This window comes from Magnolia sinica, chromosome 17, assembly GCF_029962835.1.
Source record: "Magnolia sinica isolate HGM2019 chromosome 17, MsV1, whole genome shotgun sequence".
Lineage (NCBI taxonomy): Eukaryota > Viridiplantae > Streptophyta > Magnoliopsida > Magnoliales > Magnoliaceae > Magnolia > Magnolia sinica.
This window is the reverse complement of record NC_080589.1, coordinates 37,493,866-37,519,651: the sequence shown is the minus strand read 5'-3', so window position 1 is coordinate 37,519,651 and position 25,786 is coordinate 37,493,866. Positions and strand designations below refer to the sequence as shown.

At 40.2% G+C, this 25,786-nt stretch overlaps 1 protein-coding gene across 4 annotated transcripts in view; it reads right to left on the bottom strand.

Moving 5' to 3' along the window:
• Window positions 1–25,786, bottom strand: part of LOC131230232 (short integuments 2, mitochondrial) — a 115,473-nt gene that overhangs the window by 50,092 nt on the left and 39,595 nt on the right. For 3 of the 4 annotated variants that reach the window (XM_058226064.1, XM_058226060.1, XM_058226061.1), the window contains exons 4-5: window positions 17,364–17,505; window positions 17,117–17,187 (exon numbers count right to left, since the gene is read on the bottom strand). In XM_058226064.1, the coding sequence (XP_058082047.1) occupies window positions 17,117–17,187; window positions 17,364–17,505 (213 nt within the window). The remainder of the gene's footprint in view (window positions 1–17,116; window positions 17,188–17,363; window positions 17,506–25,786) is intronic. The other variant, XM_058226063.1, reaches the window with a different exon arrangement.

Here is a 25,786-nt window from a genome sequence, read left to right as displayed (position 1 = left end):
GATGACCAATGAAGCACACAATAGAACCATTGCCACTCAATTAACCGTGATCAATGTGCGCGTCAATCAACTTGAGGCCTCCTTACAGGCAAACCCCGACATTGGGGAAGACATTCAATCTCAGGCTAGAAATCAAGTTGTAGGTGGGAGCATGATCGTGGCCAAGGCGTTGGCCGTGGTCGAGCACACGTTCCACCACCACATGAGGAGCGTTATGACCGTTATGATCCAGATGCATAAGTCATGAAAGGTGTGAAAGTTGACGCCCCCAGTTTTGATGGTTGCTTGGACCCCAAAGCATTCCTTGATTGGTTGGCCGACATAGATCACTATTTTGAGTGGTACGATATGTTTGATGCTCGTCGAGTGAGATTTGCCAAGATGAAGTTGGTAGGCCAGGACAAACTTCTTTGGACCAACATGGAGCATAAAATTAAAAGGAAAGGAGAGCCCACAGTTGTGCATTGGGCCAAGATGAAAGAGCTCCTTAAAGAAAAGTATCTCCCTCTTTCTTATCGTCAGAGACTCCTAGGCCAGTAGCAGGCTTTGCGTCAGGAATCTATGACCGTTCCAGATTACATCACTAAGTTTGAGGAGTACATGATGCAATGTGACATTGAGGACCCGATGGTTACATTGTTGTTTCGACCAGAAACAAAAAGCATTTAATTTGGGGAATATCTTACTTAATATTAATAAAAGATAGAACAAAGAGAATAATATCAATTTCATTTATTCTGAATTCATTTACATCCTTTTAGTCCTTTGATTCCAGGATGGAATCTTTTAGAAACGCCAAAAATACAAAAGTAAATTCAAAATATGAATTTCCGCAGCATTCTGGTTCATATTGATCATATCTCCAGGGGAGATGAGTTGTGCAGGCTTTCCTATGCATTTTGTCCCTTATTGGCATGATAAATGAGTGCTTGGATCCCTTTGAAACATCTGGAATAGCCTGATGATCTGGAAAATTGCAACATGGCAACTGCCTCAAAGAGTACCCGCGCAACTCCCATGAGTTGCGCGGACCAAGGAGTTGTGCTGGCCCGTGCAACTCGCTAAGAGTGGCGCGGCCTGGGCCTTCTACACTTTGCACTCTCTCTCCTTCTCTCTGTCTCCAATACCTATCAGAGGCACTAGTCTTCTGAGCATCTGATCCTCCAAATGAGGGGGTAGGGGGGTATTTATAGGCCTCCGCACGACAATTCAGATATGACCAGACTATTCCCGAGCATTCCGAAGTAGTGACTCGCAACATGCGAAGTTACGGTGTGGGGCCTTACAACTGGGGTCTAATCTGGAGGCAACTACTTGCAGCCTGAATCAATTCGAAATTCATTATTCCAGGCTTCAGCTGTTTTATCCGCCCGACCTACCCGTGGATGTGATGGTGGGCGCACCAAGCATTTATCATCCGCTGATGTCTGCCAGCAGACTCACCAATATGGATTCCCGCACCTCGAATAAGAAAACACGATATAATAAACAGGATAGGCTACACTGTCGATCACGACCATGCTCCTGTCCCCAGCGAAGCTTGCATAAGAATTTCGGACGAAGAACACATTCGCGAAGTCAAACCCACCAACACTCTTGAAGGTTGGATCGCCCACGAGTTTCCATTAACACACTTCAAGTCCCAGAGAAAGCCTACAAACAGAGAAAATGCTCCTGCGGATGCCATTGAAACGCCTCATATTCCTGCTTCTACAGACCCTGCCCCCGCTCCAGAGGCCGTCGGGCCTTCAGAACCTCAAGAAGTGCCTTCATCTGTTCCGCCACCTCCTCCTCGCAAAGATTCTTCATCGACCATGACCAGATTATAGACGCAAGCGAGATCTTCTATATCCCCGATGACCACTACCACAGAAGACCCCGCTTCTACTAGAAAGAGGCAATCAATACGAAAAGGAAAACAAGTGGCTATTGAAGAATCTTCTCTGGAATCATCCTCATCTTCATCATCTGTAGAGGGGGAAGACGGAGAATCCACTTCTGGCAACTCTACTTTCACTAATCAGGAGTCATCCTCTAGTGACTCAGAAGAAGAAGGTGAACTGAATGCGGACGCAGGGGAAGCCGAAGAAAAAGAAATAGCGGAAGAAGGAGAAGTGGAGGCAGAAGTGGACATAGGTGAAGATGATGGAGTTGGCGCAGCTGCTGAAATCAATGAAGAAATCCCATAAGAAAACATCCTCCCGGACATTGCTACAGGCGCTGACAAAGAAGAAGAACCTTTGGACTATGGGGAGTATGATGATATAGCTAAGGCCGACTTGACTTTATCATTTAGCAGCAACTATTCTCCTCTCTCACGCATAGCACCTCCAAATTCCCCAACCAACATTGTAGCATCTCCAGAGACTCTTCTGGCTCCTACAAATGTGATTCAGACTACCCTTCCGATCTCTACTTCTGGCAAGCGTTCTGCTGAGAAAATGAGGGGGCCCCTCAGACTTCCTATCAAGACTAGCAGAGCAGCTCGTGGAATAATTTTCCAAACAGAGTCCACTGATGTCGCAACTCCAACTACCGTGGCATCAAGCACTGAGACCAAAGCGCTGCCTTTTGCCAATATGGTTCCAAATTTACCCAAACCATCCGCTCCCCTAGAAGAGAGGCAATCTGCAGAAGCAGCAATTCTTGCTCCGGCACCTTCGATAGCTGCAGGTACACTTTACTATACTTACCTGCTTTATACTAATTTACCTGCAATCCATACCTTGTGTATTTTATTTGCATTTCGCAGTCTGCACTGTCTCTAGTGGCTCTGCAAGTTCAAATTCTGTCGCCACTATTTCGAATATCATATCACTAGAAGAGATCTCTCCTCCTGCACTATCCCTATTGTAGAGCTTAGTATTAGCAGCCATCTACATCTTTAAAGACCCATCCCAATGGTCTGATTTGGAGATAGTGTTGTCTTCTCTAGAGAATGTAGCATGAATTGCCAGGATTAATATTTCCCCACTGCACGAGTCTTTATCCCATTTCTGTGAGACTTTCCGCAAACTAGGAGATGCCCGAAATATGATCGTTGCCCCTGAAATTCTTGCTTGACAACAAGAATTATTGCAGCTTAAGGAGAAATTTTCGAAGGCAATGACGACAATTTCTAGTTATGATAAGGAATTTCATTCCTTGGAGGAGCAAGTAAAAGCTACTAAGCATTCCTCGGCGACTATAACAGAGAAGATTGCAAACCTCAAGCAGCAAATTTTGGACTTAGAGGCTCAGCAGCACGAAACTGATTCAAGAACTAGCCAACTCGAGGCTGATATTGAAGTCAATAGGCGGATAGCCAATCTGGAACAGCTGGAGGTCTCAAAGGGGGAGGAAGCAATAATTTCCTTAGAGCAAAAGCTAATTGACACTCCGAACCAGGCCAGGCTTATTATTGATGCTGAATTTGAGAACGCGGCTACTGAGGTTCAACTAAGAGATGAACTGCGCTGATATATGCTTGCTCTAGGAATTTCAAAAGACATGAATTTTCTTTTGATATTTATCATGGCTTGTTTTCGCATTTGTTACCTTTTTCTTTTGATATCGTAAACGAACTTTGATGAATCATGAATGCTATAAATCAATGAATATCATGCCTGATCAGTCAATTCTTCCAACTATATTTTTTGTGTTAGCATTGCTTTTTGTATTGGCATTTTTGTTATTAACATATAGTGTTGCCTATATGGTGTTATCTCGTATGGGCGGTGCTAAGTTCTGGTTTCGATTAGTAGCACAAACAGTTTAGGCTCGTAAGTAGTTGGAGCAATCACAGTTTAGACTCATAAGTAGTTGGAGTTGGTCTTACACGAATGGCCGCTGTAACTCTCTAAAGTTCACCAGGCTTATGATCGCCAGGGACTTCACAAACCATGATCCATCAAAGGGGCCCAGTGAAGCTACTAGGGCCATGAACTCAATAAGATTTATGCATAGGGTTGGCCACAGTAACTCTCTAGAGTTCACGGGGCGTGCAGGGCTACCGTTGGGTACCAAATCCAAGGCTGCTAGTCCATCAATGAGGGGGCTTTAAAAAAAAAAAAAAAAATTATATCACACACGCACACATATCCCCACACACTCACACTAGTGGAATTTCACCACCATGGCTTTTGATATTTATCATGGCTTGTTTTCGCATTTGTTACCTTTTTCTTTTCATATCATAAACGAACTTTGATGAATCATGAATACTATAAATGAATGAATATCATGCCTGATCAGTCAATTCTTCCAAATATATTTTTTGTGTTAGCATTGCTTTTCGTATTGGTGTTTTTGTTATTAACATATAGTGTTGCCTATATGGTGTTATTTCGTATGGGCGGTGCTAAGTTCTGGTTTCAATTAGTAGCACGAACAGTTTAGGCTCGTAAGTAGTTGGAGCAATCACAGTTTAGACTCATAAGTAGTTGGAGTTGGTCTTACACGAATGACCGCTGTAACTCTCTAAAGTTGACGGGGCTTATCAACGCCGGGGAGTTCACAAACCGCGATCCATCAGAGGGGCCTAGTGAAGCTACCAGGGCCGTGAACTAAATAAGATTTATGCACAGGGTTGGCCATAGTAACTCTCTAGAGTTCACGAGGCGCGCAGGGCTACCATCAGGTTCCAAATCCAAGGTTGTCAGTCCATCAATGAGGGGTCATCTTGCTTCAGAGACCTATCCTCACGCGTTACTACTGAAATCAAACCAGGGATCTGGGGAGTCATCTTGCTTCAGAGACTCGCTTTTCCTTCATCTGCAAGGTCAGACCCATTCATGAGGGAGCGCTCTCTGGCAGACTAGTGTAGATTACAAAGGGAACCATTTTGAGTTCACGCCATTTGGTGCTGGAAGGAGAATCTGCCCTGGTTTACCATTGGCTACCCGTATGGTTCAGCTTATTCTCGCTTCTTTCATCCACGCGTTCGAATGGTCGCTTCATAGCGGCATCTTTCTCACTGTCATACATGATGGATCATCATCGCTATTGCGTTCTGTTGCAATCCTTGTATTTAGCTTTATCGACCCATGACTTATTTTGTTGCGGCAGATGATAGATTGGCTTTGTAGGGATAATTAATCGAAATTAATATATCACGCTTGCTGATGATATACAGCAAAATCTTATGGTTAAAATGCTATATCAGCTTGGCGGTGTTATTAATTTCAATATATTTGAATAATAAAATGGCCTCGCATCAGTATCATGATAATAATAACAATAGCTTTGGCAACAACTCTGGCGATAGTCACTAGCGCTTCAATAATGGTCATTTGGCGATTGGCGACTGGCTATTGGCAATGGCTATGGTCATTGGCGATAACCATTGGTGATAACCATTGGCGATAATCATTAGCGTACCTAAAAACCTGCATTTCATTTATATAGAAAGGGAAATACATTCTACGATGATTTTTCTTATTACCTATCTTGCCTCCTTTTGGTTTTGAAGGTATGGTGCCAATACTTTTGAAACCAAAATTACTGTCGCTCCTCAAATTAGCTTATCGTCGATAAACCAAATATAGGCGTGTTGGCGAAAAATGCTTTATGTTGCAATTCCATATCTTTCACCTCGTTCGTCTCTTTTATCGGGGTATTTAAGCTGTGATACCCCAGTTTTGTCTATTATCGGGCATCTTCGAATGCAGATGCCCCCAGAACTTTCTTTCAACCAATGAACTGTCCCACTGATTCATTGTTTTGGCCGTCGACAGAAGATAGATCTCCTGAATCAATTTCTCTAGCCAATGTTACTAACAAGCCTCTTACGGACGTCAAATTGGTTGTTGCCTTCCGTTGTTGTTCATCGTCCTTTTTCATGACTATTTCTCCTTGTCTTATCATTCTTTGTAGTATATTTTTCAGTGTGAAGCAATTTTCTGTTTGATGCCTCAAACAACGATGATAATGACAGTAATTCCTTTCTTTCGTCATTGTAGCTTCTTCTGGATATCTTGGTGAGGGCAACCTAATGGTTCCGGCAACCAATAACTGCTCCATCATCGGCAACACGTCCTCTCTCTCGAATGCATACTCTCTGTGTGAGTCATATGGCCGCGGTCGCTTGTCGTTCTTATAGTCCCTTCGTCGGTCTGAGTCTTCTCTTCCTTTCATTTCCCTCTTGTCGCAAAAGGTGTTTTTCTTTTTCTCCTGATCAACAGCATTTACTACTGCCCTGTTCAACCCTCTTCTTTCGGTTCTAGCTTCGAAGGCTAGCATCTTTTTAGTCATCAGCTCTAACGCATGCACTTTGGTCGCCAGATCTCAAAAAGTCCTTATATGGGCACTGGTGAGTCCAAATGCAATCCCTATGTCCATGGAACTTAGATACATTTTCACTTGTTCCCTCTCTTCAAGTAATTGTCGGCATGATGCCCCTAAGGTTTTCCACCTGCTGATGAATTTCTCCACAGACTCATTTTCCCTCTGTCTTACGGATGCTAATTCCGCAATGCTAATATCATGGTCCGACGAAAAGAAATTTGACATAAACGCATCCTACATCTGTTCCCAGGTCTGTATTAATTCCGGGGCCAGGCTTGAATACCACCGGAACGCTTTGCCCGTTAAGGAAGACCCGAATAGCCATAGGCAGTTATGGGGAACAGCGGAGAAATTCCCCATATACGTGATGAAATGCCTTAGATGTCCACTAAATTTATGAAACTCAGGGTGTTTGAAATTAGCAGGGAAATGTACATTTTCTACTTCCCTTGGATATGGCGTTCGATACAGGAACCTTCCTGTACTGTCACGTTCCCTTTCTATTTTGACGACTTCCGCAACCACTTGGCGTACTTCTTCCTGAGTTATAATTCTCGTCGTAGGAATGGATCCATGAGATCCCACTCTAGGCGGCCGAGAACCTTTAGGTTGTTCCCATTCATTCATAGTAGCCATCATTGGCGGTGATTTTATTTGGGCAAATTTGTGTGCGAGAGTAGCCAAAGCTTCCCGAAGATTCTTACACTCATCCATTAACATCTTTTGCGCTTGAGCCATTTCAACTAGTCTATCTTCGGTGGTAAGTGGGGGTTCTTTACTCGTTCCGGCCATACATACTGCAGCTTCTTTATTCCCTGACAAGGTTGTCATCGGGGTGGAGCAAGAATAGGTTGGGGTGACGGGACTTATTGGAAAAGGAGTTTTGTTTAACCCTTCCGTGCTTTCGTAAGATTCAACTGATTGCGTCATAATGTGAGGCGAAAGACTTTAAGGTGACACATAAATCGGCGAACTCTCCATATGTGACTTACCTTTTTATTTTCTAGTCCATCGAGCATTCGTAGCAGGTAGGGTTGGAAGTTCTTGGTGCGAGGGCGAAGAAGAAGATTTTCCTGGATATATTGCTGGGGGAGCAAGTTCGGAATTTTTCTTTGTCGCGTTTCGTGTAACGAGTCCCCTAGTTCTTGGCACTGATGGGCTCATCCTGACTGCAACTCTTGATCTCCGATGCGCCGCCACTATCCAATCGTTCTCATTTTCTTACACTATTGGGGAGACTGTTACAACCCCAACAGTAACTGGAAATTTGCTTTTCCTGCTCAATACAGGCTGCACTTGCTAGGTCTGAGGCTGGTTAGAGGCATACTCGACTACAAATCTTGTCGGTATGAAGTAGAAAATCATCTCTTTCGCTAAGATTGCCATATCTCCTGAAATCTAGAACTTGAATGCGTACGTCCCTTGTAATTTTCTCTGTCAGAGAACATATGCGATGTTGGTCAATATTTATTCACAAACATATTCTATCCCGAAGATGAAAGGAAGGATGTTCCCACTGAGAGTCGCCATTTTGGCGCCTTATAGGACGCCAAACAGTGATGAAATTCTCTAAGTCATTCTTAAGTCAATACTAAGCAAGATAAGATGTCCCCAGTGGAGTCACCATTTTGTTTCGACCAGAAACAAAAAGCATTTGATTTGGGGAATATCTCACTTAATATTAATAAAAGATAGAACGAAGAGAATAATCATCAATTTCATTTATTCTGAGTTCATTTACATCCTTTTAGTCCTTTAATTCCAGGATATAATCCCCTAGAAACGCCATAAATACAAAAGTAAACTCGAAATATGAATTGCGGCAGCATTTCGACTCATATTGATCATATCTCCAGGGGAGATGAGTTGTGTGGGCTTTCCTATGCATTTCGTCCCTTATTGGCATGATAAATGAGTGATTGGATCCCTTTGACACATCTGGAATAGCCTGAGGATTTGGAAAATTGCAACATGGAAGCTGCCTCAAAGAGTACCCGCGCAACTCATGAGAGTTGCGCGAACCAAGGAGTTGCGCGGGCCCGTGCAACTCACTAGGAGTGGCGTGGCCTGGGCCTTCTACACTCTGCACTCCCTCTCCTTCTCTGTCTCCAATACCTGTCAGAGGCACTGGTCTTCTGAGCATCCGATCCTCCAAATGAGGGGTAGGGGGATATTTATAGGCTTCCACACGTGTGAGCCCTCGAATCCTATGCCATGGACCCCACTTCGCACTCCCAAGCCATCCTTCTCTGGTGAGAGTTGGGCGGCCCAACATGACTATGCACGAGTTGCGCGGACCCGCGCAACTCAGCTCTCGCGCGACATGGTTCCCGCGCAACTCACTTGCCTTTCACTTCTATCCTTCATTTCTTTCACCAATTTTCCTCCTTGAAGCTTCTCCCCTTAACCAAATTTTATACCCCAACAATTGTCCAGATTCAGGATGAGCCTCCGATTTGAGATCCAACGAGAACTTTATTCTCGTCATGTTGTTATATTGGAGCACATGTACCACGTGCTGCAAGACATTGAACATTGCCTCAAGGCACCAGTTGGTAAGCGTTATGACTCACGGGATCCAAGTGTCAAAACTTACTCTCAAGGGGCTAAGCCTAACATGGGGAGTCAGTCTAGGCCCCAAATTGGGTCCCAACCCAACCCTAAAGATGTCAAAGGAAAGGAGATAGCGAGTGCTAGCTCTAGGGGAGTTAAGCAAACGCAATGCTTTAATTGCCATGGGATTGGTCACTTTGCGCATCAATGTCCATCTAAAGAGAGGAACAAAACCCTTGTAATTGACGATGGTGAGGAAGGAGATGAACTGGGCAATTTTGAAGAAGAATTTTATCAGCCCAACATCAATGGTACTAGTGATGAAGAAGTAGAAGGAGAAGAGACCACACCACTTGCAGTAGTCAGGTGCGCCTTGACCAATGCTAAGGAGAATGATGATTGATGTTGGACTATGCAAAATGTGAAGAGAAGAATTGCAAGGTGATCGTCGATAGTGGCAGTTGTACCAATGTAGTCTCCACTAGCACTTTGTCTCGTTTGGGGTTGAAACCTGAATCGCACCCTCAGCCCTCTAGAGTGTCATGGGTGGATGCATCTTCCATCCTTGTTACCCAGCGATGTCTCATGCCTGTTAATTTTGGATCTTATTCAGATTCGCTGTGGTGCGACGTGTTACCTATGGATGTTGGACACATCATTTTGGGACAGCCTTGGCTATTTGACCACAATGTGATGATATACGGCCGCTCAAAAGTATGTTCATTCATGCATCAAGGCAAAACAATATCTCTAGTTCCTCTCCCACCAAAAAGCAATGCGGAGAAGAAAACTGAGGGAGAAATCGGGTAACTCAAGGAATACGAGGAAATCCCAACCTAATTCTCTCCATGTAATCAATTCTAAGGAGTTTGAGAGAGACTACGGTGATTCAATGGTGTACGCCTTAGTGGTGAGAGAAATTACACCCGAGTTTAGTGTAGAGAGACCCCCTGAGGTGAAGCTAATTATGGATGAGTTTCACAATGTATTTCCGTAGTACTTACCAGATGAGCTTCCACCCATGAGGGACACCCAACATGCCATTGATCTTATCCCTAGGTCGACTCTACCAAACCTTCCTCATTATCGAACGAATCCTACGGAGCATGCGAAGTTGAAGAGGCAAGTAGATGAGCTCATCATAAAGGGTTTCATCCAAGAGAGCATGAGTCCGTGTGTCGTGCCAACGCTTCTCATGCCCAAGAAAGATGGCACCTGGCGCATGTGTGTGGACGGTCAAGTCATCTATAAAATCACAGTCAAGTAACGGTTTCCCATACCACGTCTTAATGATTTGTTAAACATGATGGCTGGTGCCACGATCTTTTCAAAGATTGATCTCAAGAGCGGGTATCACCAAACACATATATGCCCAGGAGATGAGTGGTGGAAGACAGCCTTCACGACGAAGGATGGGCTATACGAGTGGCTAGTCATGCCCTTTGGCTTGACTAACGCCCCAAGCACATTTATGAGAGTGATGACCCAGGTGTTGAGACCCTTTGTGGGCAAGTTCCTTGTGCTGTATTTTGATGACATTCTTATCTATATCACATCAAAGGAACAACACCTCCACCATCTGAGGCAAGATTGCGGGGTCCTTAGAATTGAAAAGCTATACGCCAACTTTAAGTGTACATTTATGTCAAAGAACATTATCTTCTTAGGGTTCATCGTATCATCTGAAGGCATGAAAGCGGACCCCGAGAAAGCTCGTGCCATAGTTGAATGGCTTGAACCGCGCAATATTCATGAGGTGCAAACCTTTCATGTCTTGGCAACTTTTTATAGGTGGTTCATTAGAGGATTTAACTCCATTATGGCTCCCATCACGGATTGCATCAAAAAAGGGGAGTTTGTATGGACTAAGATGCCTCTAAAGCTTTTAAAGAGATTAAGGGCAAGATGAGCGAAGCCCCTATCATGTGCCTTCCAAACTTTTCTAAAGTCTTTGAGGTCGCATGTGACGCATCTGGGGTAAGTATAGGTGGCGTGCTCAGTCAGGAAGGGCACCCCGTTGCTCATTTTAGTGAGAAGTTGAATGAGGCAAAGCAACGATATTCCACCTATAACAAAGAGTTCTATGCGGTCATCCAATTCATGAGCCATTGGCGGCATTATTTATTACCGCAAGAATGTCTTATTCTCTGACCACGAGGCCTTACATTACCTCAGTTCCTAAAAGAAACCACACCCTAGGCATGTTAAATGGGTCTAATTTCTTCAGGAATACTCTTTCGTTCTTGAGGTCGAGAACAAACCTGTTGATGCCCTTAGTCGTCGTGTGGCGCTACTCCAAAGTATGAGTGGAAGTGACTGGGTTTGATCGGCTGAAAGAAGAGCATCCTACATGCCCAGACTTTGGTGAGTTGTATGCATCATCGCGAGACAGTCAGTCGACCGACAGTCGTGGGTTTGTCATCATCAATGAGTTCCTATTTAAAGGTGACAGACTTTGCATTCCTCGTACCTCCCTCCGTGATTCCTAGTTTGAGAACTTCATGCAGGAGGGGTAGCTGGTCATTGGGGAGGGACAAGACCATTGCCCTTATGGAGGATAAATTTTATTAGCCAAGTCTCAAGCGAGATGTAGCCAAGATTGTTGGGCAATGCAGGACTTGTCAACTGGCAAAGCAGAGGAAGCAAAATACAGGATTGTATATGCCTTTCCCAATACCCCATGCTCCGTGACAGGATATTAGTATGGATTTCGTGTTGGCCTTACCAAAAACTATCAAGAAACACGATTTTGTATTCGTGGTTGTGGACCGTTTTTCCAAAATGGCCCATTTCATTCCGTGCTAGAAAACATCAGATGCTTCCAATGTGGCTAAACTTTTCTTTGGGGAGGTAGTGCATTTACATGGTGTATATCCTTGGCCAGTGAAACTTGTAGCAATACGAATACTTCAAACACTGATCGTTGATATTGAAAACATTGGTTATAAGTTATAACTCACAAGTAGAATCATGTTGTGACAATTTGGGAAAACATTCAAAGGTTAAGACTCGTAGCCCATTTGGTAATTATGTAACTGCATGTATGAGAGTGTTTCCCACTATGGTAAAACCTCCCAGTGACAAAACAAGAATTTCCTTAGTTTTCATGTACTCTTTTTCTACTAGTTTCATTACACTACTTTTACACCTTTCATCATCATCACAATACCCTTGTGACAGCTATTTTTGGCAGTCACTACAAAGATGTTTTACAAAATCATATTTGAACGAGGCACACTCACTTCCAGGCAAAGTTTTTTGAAGGGGCTTCTTTGGCCGATTGTTGGAGACTACAAGGAGCTCCATTTGGTGTAGTTTCATCAACAATGGAGAAGAAATGACAGAGAAATCGGATTTCTCCTATTCCGGTTGCGATCGGCTGTGGAGCTTGAACTTTCGCATATTTCATTAATTCAATCTCAGCTTGAGACAAAAATAGGTACGCATGCTCCCTTTTTTTTTGAATTTCTTTCGATGTACAATGAAAATAACTTGGTATTTTGAGTTTTTCTTATTTTTTTTCCCTTTTAAAATGTCGGTTACTATGCGTTTTTTTAATCTTTATAATTTTTTTCATTTCTTTTTCAATATCTCTGTAGATATAGATTTTTTTTTTTTTGTGGTATGGCCCACGTGGGGCCCACTAAGGTGCGTGAAGGGGTGGATTTGCATTGTTTTCTATGGTATGGCCCACGTGAGTCCCACTGAGGTACGTGAAGGGATGGATTTGCATTGTTTTTCTATGTTGTGGCCCACGTGGGCCCCCTGAGGTGCGTGAAGGGGTGGATTTGCATTGTTTTCTATGGTGGGCCCACTGTGGTGTGTGTATGTGTGCATTGTTTTTTATTGTGCTATTTAATATTTGTCATATATATATATATATATATATATATATATAAAATAGAAGTATTGTGTAGCTTACACTACACGCTACAGAGAGTTGAACGCTATGCAACACGCTACCGCTATTTAAAACACTGGTTTCCACAATAATCTTAATGAAAAAAGAGCACCCATTGTGCTTCACAATATAAAAGATATACCAATGCATTCGAGTCTCGTTGCATATATTATGGAGCTTCAATTAATTTGTTCAAATATTTTAGATGTGATCTTCTGTATTTAAAGCACTTATCTAATTTCATTACATGTAGTAACATTCAATGTTCGAAATATCGGTATCGCACAATGTATTGCACCCTAGGGATACAAATATGTATCGGTTATCACATGGGATGTATCGTTTGTATCGCATAATTTATCATACTTTTTGGGAAACATCGGGAAACATTGGGAAAATTATTGAATTTTTCAATGAAACTTCAGGGATTAATAAATAAATAAATAAATAACTTAATACACAGTTTTAAATCATAAAATCTCAAAAAAGAAGTGCACATAATAGGTTTCCTTTATAAATGGTCCTAAGGTATGTGTTGGCTGACTGAACTAATGCAATTATATTCAAATTGAATGCATAAGATTTATAAATGTATAAAGACATGTATGAAAACACAATTAATTCATTAAAAAAAAAACCAAAAACAAAAAACAAAAAAAAAAAAAAAAAAACAAAACAAAAACAAAAACAAATAAACATTGTAATACATATCCATCAATAATGTGACCGGATTAATAAACTTCCCACATCTCCCCATGCAACAGAATGTGGACACGAGTAGTGACTCGCTACTGAACAGTGCTTTGTTGGCTCCACTATGATGATGTGTTCTTTCCACACCGTTCATCCATTTTGCCAGCTAATTCTAGGGAATGAGCCAAAAAATGAGGTAGATCAAAATCTTAAGTGGACCACACCACAGGAAAAGTTGGTGATTAAACGACCACCACTAAAAACTTTTTAGGGGCCACAACTTTTAGATGAAGATGATATTTGTGTTTACACTTCATCCGGGCCTTTGTGAACTAATCAACAGGTTGTATGGGAAATACACATTATAGTGGGCCCTAGGAAGTTTTAAATGGTGGGCATTCAACCATAACAGTTTTCATTGTATGGTCCACTTGAGATTTGGATTTGCCTCATTTTTCAAATCATGCACTAAAATAATCTGAAAAAATTAATTAATGGCATGATTACAACACATACATCATGGTGGGGCCTACAAAACACCGGCCAACCACCTCGTTACTAGCAATATCAATAAGGTCCCACGAATTTAGGGAGTTCCTGCATTGGGATGATGGTTGGAGCCCACTATGATGTTTGTGAGAAATCCACCCATTCATCTGTTTTGAGAGTTCATTTTAGGGCATGCGACCAAAAATGAAGCGGATCCAAAACTCAAGTGAGCCACACGAGAGGAAACAATGGGGATACAGTGACCACCTTTGAAACATTCATATGGCCCTTAGAGTTTTGTATCGTGCTAATTTTTGTGTGCTTCACTTCATCCTAGTGGGAATGACCTTATAAACGGTATAGGTGGCATGTAAACATCAAAGTGGAGTCCAGGAAGGTTACAATGGTAAGAAATCCTTTCCCCAATTTTCCCTCTCGTGCGGCCCACTTTGGTTTTGGATCTGCCTCAATTTTGGTCGCATGTCCTAAGATGAGCTCTCAAAACAGATGAATGGAGTGGATTTCTCACAAACATCATCGTGGGCCCCACCTAAGTATCCTAGCACTAGAACTTCTTGCCAAAGGCTTTCGCAAACGCCCTGGTCTAGGTACTACCCAATCCCCGTGCGACAAAATAGTGTTGTGGGTGGGACCCTGATTGTGGGCCTCACCACGATGTATGTGTTGTATCCACATCGTTCATCCAGGTCTTTGTGACCTTACCAACATGTTGGATGGCAAATAAACATTCCGGTAGACCCCATGAAGTTTTATTGGTGGGGATTCAATTACTACTGTTTCCTGTGCTATGATCCACATAAGATTTGGATCTGCTTCATTTTTAGGATCGTGTCCTAAAATGATCGTTCAAAATGGATGGACAGTGTGGATGTAAGGCACACACATCACAGTGGGCCCCACAGGGAACCACCAAGAATCCACCCAATCTACACATAACTAGTGATCTGGGCATCCACCCAAACACAGATGGAGCAACAATGTGGGTGGGACCCTTACTGTGGGCCCCACCATGATGTATCTATTGTATCCACACCGTCCATCCGTTTGGAGAGATTATTTTAGAGCACGAACCAAAGAATGAGGCCGATCCAATGCTCAAGTGGACCCCACCACAGAAAATAGTGGGGGCAGTGATGCCAGCCATTGAAACTTGAAACCATTTCTGGAGGGCCCACCATGATGTTTATTTGAGATCCAACCTATTCATAAGTTCATATAGATATGAACGAAGAGAAAGCACAAATATTAGCTTGATCGAAAACTTTTGTGGCCCTAAAGAAATTTTTAATGGTAAAGATTCAGTGCCCACTGTTTTCTATGGTGGGGTCCACTTGAGCTTTGGATTTGCCTCATCCATTGTATCATGACCTAAAATGATCTCTCCAAATGGATGGACAACATGGGATATACAATACATACATCAATGTCGGCCTCACCAAAAGGCCGCACTGTCTTATGTGCAACCGGGTCGCACCGAATCCACTCTCCCTTAACTCACGGGGTGCGGATTAGGTGTTACTCGGTAATAGCTTAGTGGGTGTTAACCTTACAAGAGGGCTCACCTGGATGATATTTTATATATCCAATCTGTCCATTTGTTTTTCCATCTCATTTTAGGATGTGGTCCCAAACATTAAGCATCTCACGTGCACCACACCACATGAAACAGTGATGATTGAACTATCATCATTAAAAGCTTCCCAAGGCCCATCCGAGATTTGGATCTGCTTATGTTTTTGGATAATGCCCTTAAACGATCGAGAAAAACTAATGAACGGCGTGGATATGAAAATCATTCATCAAGATGGACCCCACACGGTATGGATAACACCCACTAAGCTGTTGTCCACGAAACAGGTAATCCGATCCTAACTTAAGAGGAGAGTTTGACAGAAGACTCTCTTCTTCTCCGTTAAAGAAGCCACAAGTCCGCACGGACCACACCTATTCCCAAATTCTCCTCCGAACGTGAAATCAAAACCTAAAATTCTCTCCCGAAATTCATTTTTTTTGGCAAATCCCATCCTTCTCGATGGAAAATTGGTTTCCTCCCAAAATAATTTCCTTCAAAAAAAAAAAAAGGTTTTACGGATTTTCGTTTTCTTACATGATCCGGCAATGTCAACTGCGGCCCACCAAATCCAATTGAAGTGACTCATTCAAGAAGATCACAAAGATAGGAGAAATTTATTCTATACTTTACGAATTTGTGTATGGGAATTTCCGCGATATCAGGGATTATCGGCCGATATATCGCAGATATCACCGATATCTCATGAAAAATTGAGATATCTTGCTATATATCGCACGATACACTGAAGTTTGTTAAATTTTCTGTATTTTTCAAATTTTTAGTGGGTTTTATATCGTTGGGCAGCGATACCGATAAATCGGCCGATAGTATCAATATTGCGAACACTGGTTACATTGAAGTTTCAGAAGTTACAGCTTTTCCCAAGTCATTGTCTAGAATCTGGTGTCCCAAATCAAAACCAACCAACACACATCCGTTTAAGTTACACATGTGCAAAGAGTTAGCGCTATTAAGTACAAATATTTTGTTGAAACTTTTTCCTAAATTCATCATGCTTCCAAGTTTTTCCTTCTTTAAGAATTTTCTCGAAATTCCTTCATTTCCTAAATCATCATCATTGTAGCCTCATTCCAGCTGTTTCGAGCTGCTTTACAAATCATGTTTTGCCAATTTAATCAAAATTTCAAACCAGAATTGTCATGATTGCTTGAGGAAATTCTACAACCAGTAGCTGACCTAACATCAAACTGCAACCAAGCTGGGCAACGGGACGTATCACTGCCCAGTGGAATTAGGCATGGATCTCCACTATGTTCTTTAAAATAAATTCGAATGAAAATTAGCTTTGAAAGAAAAATAAAATGTTAGGAAACTTGTGGATAGACTGAGAGCCATGGGGATCAAAATGCTTTAACAAAAGTACCCCCAAAGATTTATGGGATATGACCCTAGGATTTTCTTAGCTTTTGCAACCAAAGACATGAACAACAGGTGTAAATGCGCTGAAATAAAACGCAGATCACATTCCGAGCAATATAGAAACATATCCCAAAACTTCTTGCAGCCAAAAAAGGTACAAGAATGCAGCCAGAATATAAGATCAAAGATAGAAATGAAGAAACCCATGAACTTTCAACAAAGAATTCATCAATGAACTTGACCTTATATCCTGCAATATCTTGAGTAACACCAGGCAAAGGCCCCACAGTAGCCCGTTTGATTTTCTCCTGCACTAAGGAAATGCTCTAAAAAGTCATTCTCAGTGGATTTCTTGTCTTCAAGTCAAAGAATGATGATGGTAAGAGATGAACCTCCTAATTGATGATTCTACAAAATAATATCATGATATACCATAATGGGAAACAAAAAATAAAAAATAAAAAGAAAAAAGAACTAAGAGATCGTTACCAGGAAAGCGACTAGATGCAATTTGATGGATGGAATTAATAAGAGCTGACTTCCCGACATTCGGAACACCAACCACCATAACAAGAAGAGTAGGTTCCCTTGAAATCACCTCCTTCAATTTCAGCTCCACAAGTGCAAGAAGCTTGGAATCATGAAACACAATCAGCACCTTTCAAAAAGGAAGCAGTGATACAAGAAAGATTTTTTTTTTTTACCATATTAGCATCCCATTTCCTCGGTAGTGCCCAATTTGGCCACCTATGATCAACGAGGATCTCTTGATACAAGGGGCATACTTCCGCTGATTAGACGATAACAGCCATCCCACTGAAGGCCTGCAAAATGGTTGGTCAAACCATTTTTAATCTTACCAGTCATTCTACATGCCTCAATTTGATGGTTGTGATTGCCAGAGGATGGTGATTTGGATGCCACAAGCAATCCATGGTAGGACCTCCTATCCAATGCCGTTGGTGATCATTGGCGAGTCCACTTGTTCTCAACAGAGGAATTTGCTCTGTAACATACCTTTAATCTTATTGTCCACTCTATATACTGATGCAGGACACATGATTTAATGCTAGCATGTAACGTGGAGATTATGAAAAAGTCCATAAAGTAATTCAATTAACAAAAGATGCTAACCTACCAATTAATTAAGAGTAAACAATAGGAAATAAAATCTGATTTAACCTAAATCACATGCCCGCATACTAAGAAATCACATAAATCAACTAAAACTAGGACCAATGGAAGGATAGAACTGCCAATTTAGCATAGGCACGTTCTACGCCCAATGGACAAATTTGTAGGCTTTATGATTAAGGTTAGGAAATGGGAAAATCTGAAATTAGGAAAATTACGGTTCATAGGAATTGGGGATTTTGGAATTAGGGTTTTTAAAAATTGGGGAAAATAGAAAATTAAAGAGATAGGGTTTAGAGGTTATAATGGGAAGGAAAAAAGGAAGACAATAGAAGAAGAAGAAGAAGACGAAGAAGAAGAATACATTTCGAAGATGAAGAAGAGGAAGGATGTACCTTAGGGAATCCACCACCAAACAAGTTTGCACCCTTCCACAATTCAATTGGAAGGGAGAGTTTTAAAAATTTTTTTAAAAAATAAATAAATAAATAAATAAATAAACCTAGTAGACAATCAGGAAAATTCATTCACACAAGATAGCTTCTCTCTTATTTTTTTTCTTCTCAAATCTCCACTAGGGTTGGAACTCCACCCCCCTTGTGCTTTTATAATTAAAAATTCGGAATTAAAATCTAGCATAATTACAATTATGCCACTCACTTAAGTAAAGTGGCCCATCATCCAAAATAAAAAAACTAAAACATATATTATCAATCTCAATTATCAAATAACTCCTAAAAATAACAAAAAACATAAAGAAAGCAAGATCAGAGTCCAAGGAGCCCAGATCTAAGAGATTTGGTGACCTGATAGCCTGATCGACAAGATCCAACGGTCGGATCGACACGAAATAGAAATCATATGACTAAAATGATCTCCTAAGCAACCCACATGCATCATCCCAAGGTGGGGTCTTCTTGATGCACGTCCAATGCATGTGGAGTCTTCAAAATGGCCTGGCGAGCCCCATCTTGAACTCGTCTCTCATCCACAAAGAAAGTAACGCTGATGTGGGTGGTTGTCTCCATCTCTGGTACACCCAAGTAGGTCCTCTGACATCCACATCAATTCACCTCGGCTGAAGAGATTTCGCTTCTGGTGAAATAAAGCTACAGTGATGCTCAAGGAGATCCGGGTCTTGTCACTGAAGCTTGGCCTCTGTGATACACATACTGTCTGATTTTGGTCTTCCCTTCCACTTAACAAGGTACTGCTTGTAACCACCATATCGTGTGGAAACTGCTTCTTTATCTAAGATATCCTCAATCTCCTCTCTTCTCATAGGTATGGATGGCAAAGGTTGAGAAGAGGGGTCAGGTAATGGCCATGGGTTTTGAGACAGGTCAGGGCATCATTATCTAAGTTCATGTAAGGGTTAGGGGAAGGTCCATGAAACGGTACAAGATCTTCCACATTAAATGTGGAACCAATACTCATGTTAGGTGGAAGATCTATCAAGTAAGCATTCGAACCCAATCTTTTCAAGATATTAAATGGTCTAGCATTACGGGCTTGTAATTTTTTTGTGGTTCTCAATGGAAACCTTTTTGGACGTATTTTAATCATGACTTCATCACCCACAACAAACTCTTTAAACCTATGGTGTCAGTCAGCAATCATTTTGTATGTTCCATTACTTTTATTGATTCTTTTTCTAATCTCCACATGCAAGTCATGCATATGTTGTGTAGATGCATGTGCAGACTCTAAAGACCTATGGAACACAGACGTGGGTATGCAATTTATAGGGGTCCTAGGCTCGTCTACTTGTCTTTCCAAATTCACTTCCTCCTTATGAATCATTTGATCTTGATGACGGTTTGGTAGAGTCAATGCGTGAATGTCCCGCACGAGTGTAAGCTCGTCTAGTATGTCCTCTGGAATAACAACACTGGCCTCCTCCGATATCGGACTCACCTCATATGGTAACTCTACACTACCCACAAGTGTAACCTCAGGTGGCATCCCCATAATAACCTTAGGTGTAACCTCAATTGCCACGTGGGCATACAACGTCAAATCAGTTTAGTCTCTCTTTCAGACTCTTTGGCATTAACTATAGAAAGAGACTCAAGCTGGCATTTAGTCACATCTTCAGGACCACATTTCTTGACGTCCTCCTTTTCCGATGTGCTTTTGGGCAAGAGAGGCTTCAATACAATCCTTTTGCCTTCATATATAAACGAACACATATTCGAGCGACTGAACAGTGTCCGTATAGGAACAAAACTGAATGGGAATGGGACAACGCTGAGAAACCAGAATTGAAGATGCGTCAACCCATGAGACTCGATAGGGCTGGGCTTAGGGTAAGGAACGACTAGCATACCTAAGCGGTCCACAGTGTGAGCAAATACCACATTAATGCAGCTGCCACTATCAATGATCACCTTGCAGTTTTTGCCACCACACTTAGCATGTGTAGAAAATTGAATTCCTGCGCCAATCATCACTTTCTACAATTTGACTTAAAGCACGGCTAATAATTACAAGCAGCACAGTCTCAACTCCTTCAATTTGATCCCCGGCTTGTGATTGGACATCTTCCCCAATGTCGGAGTTCGCCTGAAGGGAGGCTTCAAGCCGATCGATACACGCATTGGTCATGGTCAATTGAATCATGGTGGTCTTATTGTGCGCTTCAATAGCCGTCAGGCGATTGTTGATAGCGTTAAGGGCCTCGGCAATCTGCTCTAGATTCATGGTGCGATGTAGTCCAAAGCCACGTCCGGAACGAGTGGGCATACACAAGGACATTCTAAAAGGAAACCCTAGGTCCTAGGACAATGTGATGACAATGAAAGTACTAACCTAGAGATCACGTTAGACACAGCAACCACAAAATTCAGCAAGTTGCTATCCTCAAATCTTATGTTGAAAATTTAGTGAGATAGTAATCCAAGGGTGCCAAACTGAAAATTCAACACGGGTGTAATCCGAAAATTACAAGCTGAAAATTCAGCAATGTGACAACCTGAAATCACTATGCTGAAATTTCAGCAATGGTATAAGTGGGGATGCAAACTGAAAATTCTGCAATAAGATAGTCCAACAAAAATTCAGCAATATGATCCTATATGCAATGCATACTCTACTAACCCTAGATGTGACTTTAACCTAGATGCAACACAAAAATCCCATGCTAAACCTATGGTCTTTGCTACCAAATTTGATGCAGGATACATGATTTAATGCTAGCATGCAACGTGGAGATTATGAAAGAGTCCATATAGTAATTCAATTAACAAAAGATGATAACCTACCACTTAATTAAGAGTAAACAATAAGAAATAAAATATGATTTAACCTAAATCACATGCCTGCGTGCTAAGAAATCACATAAATCAATTAAAACTAAGACCGATGGAAGGATAAAACTTCCAATTTAGCATAGGCACGTTCCACACCCAATGGACATATTTGTAGGTTTTATGATTAGAGTTAGGAAAGGGGAAAATCTGAAAATAGGAAAATTAGAGTTCATGAGAATTAGGGATTTTGAAATTAGGGTTTTTAGAAATTAAGGAAAATAAGAAATTGAAGAGATGGGGTTTAGAAGGTTGTAATGGGAAGGAAAAGACGAAGACAATAGAAAAAGAAGAAGAAGAATACCTTTCAAAGAAGAGAGAGGAAGGATGTAAGAAGAGGAATACCTTTCGAAGATGAGTAAGAGGAAGGATGTACCTTGGGGAATCCACCACCAAACAAGTTTGTACCCTTCCACAATTTAATTGGAATGGATGGTTTTTTTTCAAAAAAAAAAAAACCCTAGAAAACAATTAGGAAAATTCCTTCACACAAAAGAGCTTTTCTCTTCTTTTTTCTTCTCAAATCTCCACTATGGTTGAAACTCCACCCCCTGTGCTTTTATAATTAAAAATTCGGAATTAAAATCTAGCATAATTACAATTATGCCACTAACTTAAGTAAAGTGGCCCATTATCCAAAATAAAAAAACTAAAACATATATTATCAATCTCAACCATCAAATAACTCCTAAAAATAACAAAAAATATAAAGAAAGCAAGATCAGATTCCAAGGGGCCCAAATCTAAGAGATCAGGTGGCCCGAAGGCCTGATCAACAAGATCCAATGGTCGGATCGACACGAAATAAAAATCATATGATTAAAATGATCTCCTAAGCAGCTCACATGCATCATCCCAAGGTGGGGTCTTCCTAATACACGTCCAATGCATGTGAGATTTTCAAAATGGCCTGGCGGGCCCCATCTAGAACTTGTCTCTCATCCACAAAGCAAGTTGTGCTGACATAAGTGGTCATCTTCGTCTCTGGTACACCCGAGTAGGTCCTCTGACGTCCCCATCATATACCCTTAATCAGATGGTTGTAATCATTCAAAAGTGGTGATTTGAGGACCACGTGAAACCCTTTCCATCCAACGGTCATTGCTAATCATAGGTGGGCTCACTTTACTCCACAAAAGAATTTGCACTATAACATACAAGAATCTTATTGGATCTTGGCTTTGTACTCTTAAAAAAGTCCAAAACTACAGCATACGACTAAGAGTCCTGATGACGACATCACGTTAGTGTTCGAATTATCTTCCATATTATCTTTATCTCCAGCTCAGCAATACCGATAACATTGGTAGCAAAACTGATAATGTTGGTAGTATTGGAAATTTCAGGTATTAACAATGTATATTTAAGTATCGCCTACGTATCAATATCCCTAATGTAATCACCAATATTTTCAATTATGTAAATTCTAGGTGTCGCTTGTATTGCCAATGCAACGATATCACCAATATTTTCAAATATGTAAATTCTAGGTAATGCTTGTATCATAAGTGTATCGATGATATTTCAATAATATCGCCAATGTATTGATATCATCAAATTTATTTCAATGGGCACATGGTTGTACGTAGTGTTCAGTTTTCCAATGATAATATCTCGATATTATCGATATCGTAAAATGCGCGATATTGAGACCACAATGTTTCCTTTCCTTTCCAATTGTTGATGATTTCTTGGTAAAATATCATGTATCGTTGATATTTTGCAATATCGATGGACGTTTGGATGGAAGGTTAGATGGTTAAATAGGCCGGATGGGATGGTTGGACTAATTTCTTACAACAAAACATGCTTTTAAGGCCCCACTAAATGGAAACTTGTTATGTATGCATTCGTTTTGCAATTATTTTTATTTCTAAATATGCAAATATGTACATTTTGACATCTCCTAAAGTTTCGCTGAAAATTCCACCGTTTTCCCATGTTTCCCTGCAATTTCGGTAATCAGTGATATTATTAGTGATATCAATATTGCTTCTATATCCATGGCCAGCGAAACTTAAAGCGATACCGATAGTTCGATCACTGCTTCACATACACCTTTGTGTACGTATTAGAGGAGGAGGCAGGCTACATAGATTTCCCTGTGGCTAGGCCAGTCCCCTTGATCGTGTTGAAGACTCCATGTGCATGTGCGAGCATCTGGAAGACCCCACACTGGGAAGATCCACATGGGCTGCTTTATGAAGTGATCTAGATCATTGGATTGGAGGGACATGACGATTGGGCCATTAAACATTGGATCACATGGATCACATGATCCATGTGATCAGGCCATTGATCGTGGATCGTTCACATCAATTTTTAGACTTTATCATCTTTTAGAATTTAGTTTTGATTATTTTATGTGTTAGACACCTTATAAGTGATTGTAGTTAATTTTCTTTAGACTATGGCCATTTTCATTAAATTTCACAACACAAGGTTGGAATTGTAATTACGGTAACGGTCGTACCCGTTACGCGATATGGGGGCGTAACGGGCGACCCCTCGATTTTGGTATCGTAACAGCACCGTAATGGCCGTTACGGGGCGTAACGGCTAGGCCGTAACGGTCAAGTAATGGTTATATTTTTTTGGTCTTTTTAAGCTCTCTTTTTTCAGTTTTTTTGAAACCACTTGCTACCAAACTCTTACTAAATCCTTCTATTACTATTTTTGACCAATCTTGGCTTGGTATTTAAGATAAAAACACATTATATTAAGGATTTTCTTGAATCAAAGCTTCGTAGGTCATTTTCCAGAAATTCGTCAAAAATAAGTATTTATACTTTTTATTGAATGTTTTGCTGTTTTAATCATAGAATATGATGTATTAATCATAGTAGAACATGTTAATGTGCATTTTACAGATTTGTGGTGTCATTTTATATTTTTTAATATTTTTTTATTTACGCACTAATTTTGGCCCTTTTTCTAAAAATTCGAAAAATCATTTTTTAATGAAAGGTTTGTTGTTTTAATCATAGAATATGATGTGTTAATCATAGTAGAACACGTTAATGTGCATTTTACAGATTTGTAGTATCATTTTATATTTTTTTCTATTTATACAATAATTTTGGCCTTTTTTTTAAATTCGAAATATCATTTTTTAATGAATGGTTTGTCGTTTTAATCATACAATATGATGTGTTAATCATAGTAGAACATGTTAACGTGCATTTTACAGATTTGTGGTGTCATTTTATATTTTTTTCTATTTACGCACTAATTTTGGCCCTTTTTTTAATTCGAAAAATCATTTTTTAATGCATGGTTTGCTGTTTTAATCATAGAATATGATGTGTTACTCATAGTAGAACATGGTAATGTGCATTTTACAGATTTACAGCGTCATTTTATTTTTTTTTCTATTTACGCAATAATTTTGGCCCTTTTTTTAATTCGAAAAATCATTTTTAAGTAATGGTTTGCTGTTTTAATCATAGAAAATGATGTGTTAATCATAGTAAAACATGTTAATGTGCATTTTACAGATTTGTGGTGTCATTTTATATTTTTTTCTATTTACGCACTAATTTCGGCCCTTTTTTTTCATTCGAAAAATCATTTTTTAACGAATGGTTTGTTGTTTTAATCATAGAATATGATATGTTAATCACAGTAGAACATGTTAATGTGCATTTTACAGATTTATGGTGTCATTTTATATTTTTTTCTATTTACATACTAATTTCGGCCCTTCTTTTAAATTCGAAAAATCATTTTTTAATGAATGGTTTCCTGTTTTAATCATAGAATAAGATGTGTTTATCATAGTAGAACATGTTAATGTGCATTTTACAGATTTGTGATGTCATGTTATTTTTTTTTATATTTTTTCTATTTACGCACTAATTTTGGCCCCTTTTTTAAAATTCAAAAAATCATTTTTAATGAATGGTTTGCTATTTTAATCATAGAATATGATGTGTTAATCATAGTAGAATATATTAATGTGCATTTTACAGATTTGTGGTGTCATTTTATATTTTTTTCTATTTATGCACTAGTTTCGGCCTTTTTTTTAATTTCGAAAAATCATTTTTTAATGAATGGTTTGTTGTTTTAATCATAAAATTTGATGTGTTAATTATAGTAGAACATGTTAATGTGCATTTTACAGATTTGTGGTGTCATTTTATAATTTTTTCTATTTTCGAATTAGTGACTTTATATTTTTATTTGCTTATATTGGACAGGTTTTAGAGCTTCTTAGGATTTAGTTAGAACATAAAATCATCTTTATTGACATAGGTCATACACTCATACTCATATCTAATCTATATCTAATTATCTAGTATCTCCCTAAACCTAAAGAAATGTCTGGGTCTCGCCAACAAGTGAGGATATTGGATGGCAACATTGTGAGAGGGTTGGTGGTACTTGGCACCAAATGAAGTGCAACTATTGTGATAGACTAGTGACTGGTGGAATTACCCGTCTCAAACAACATTTGGCACATCGAAA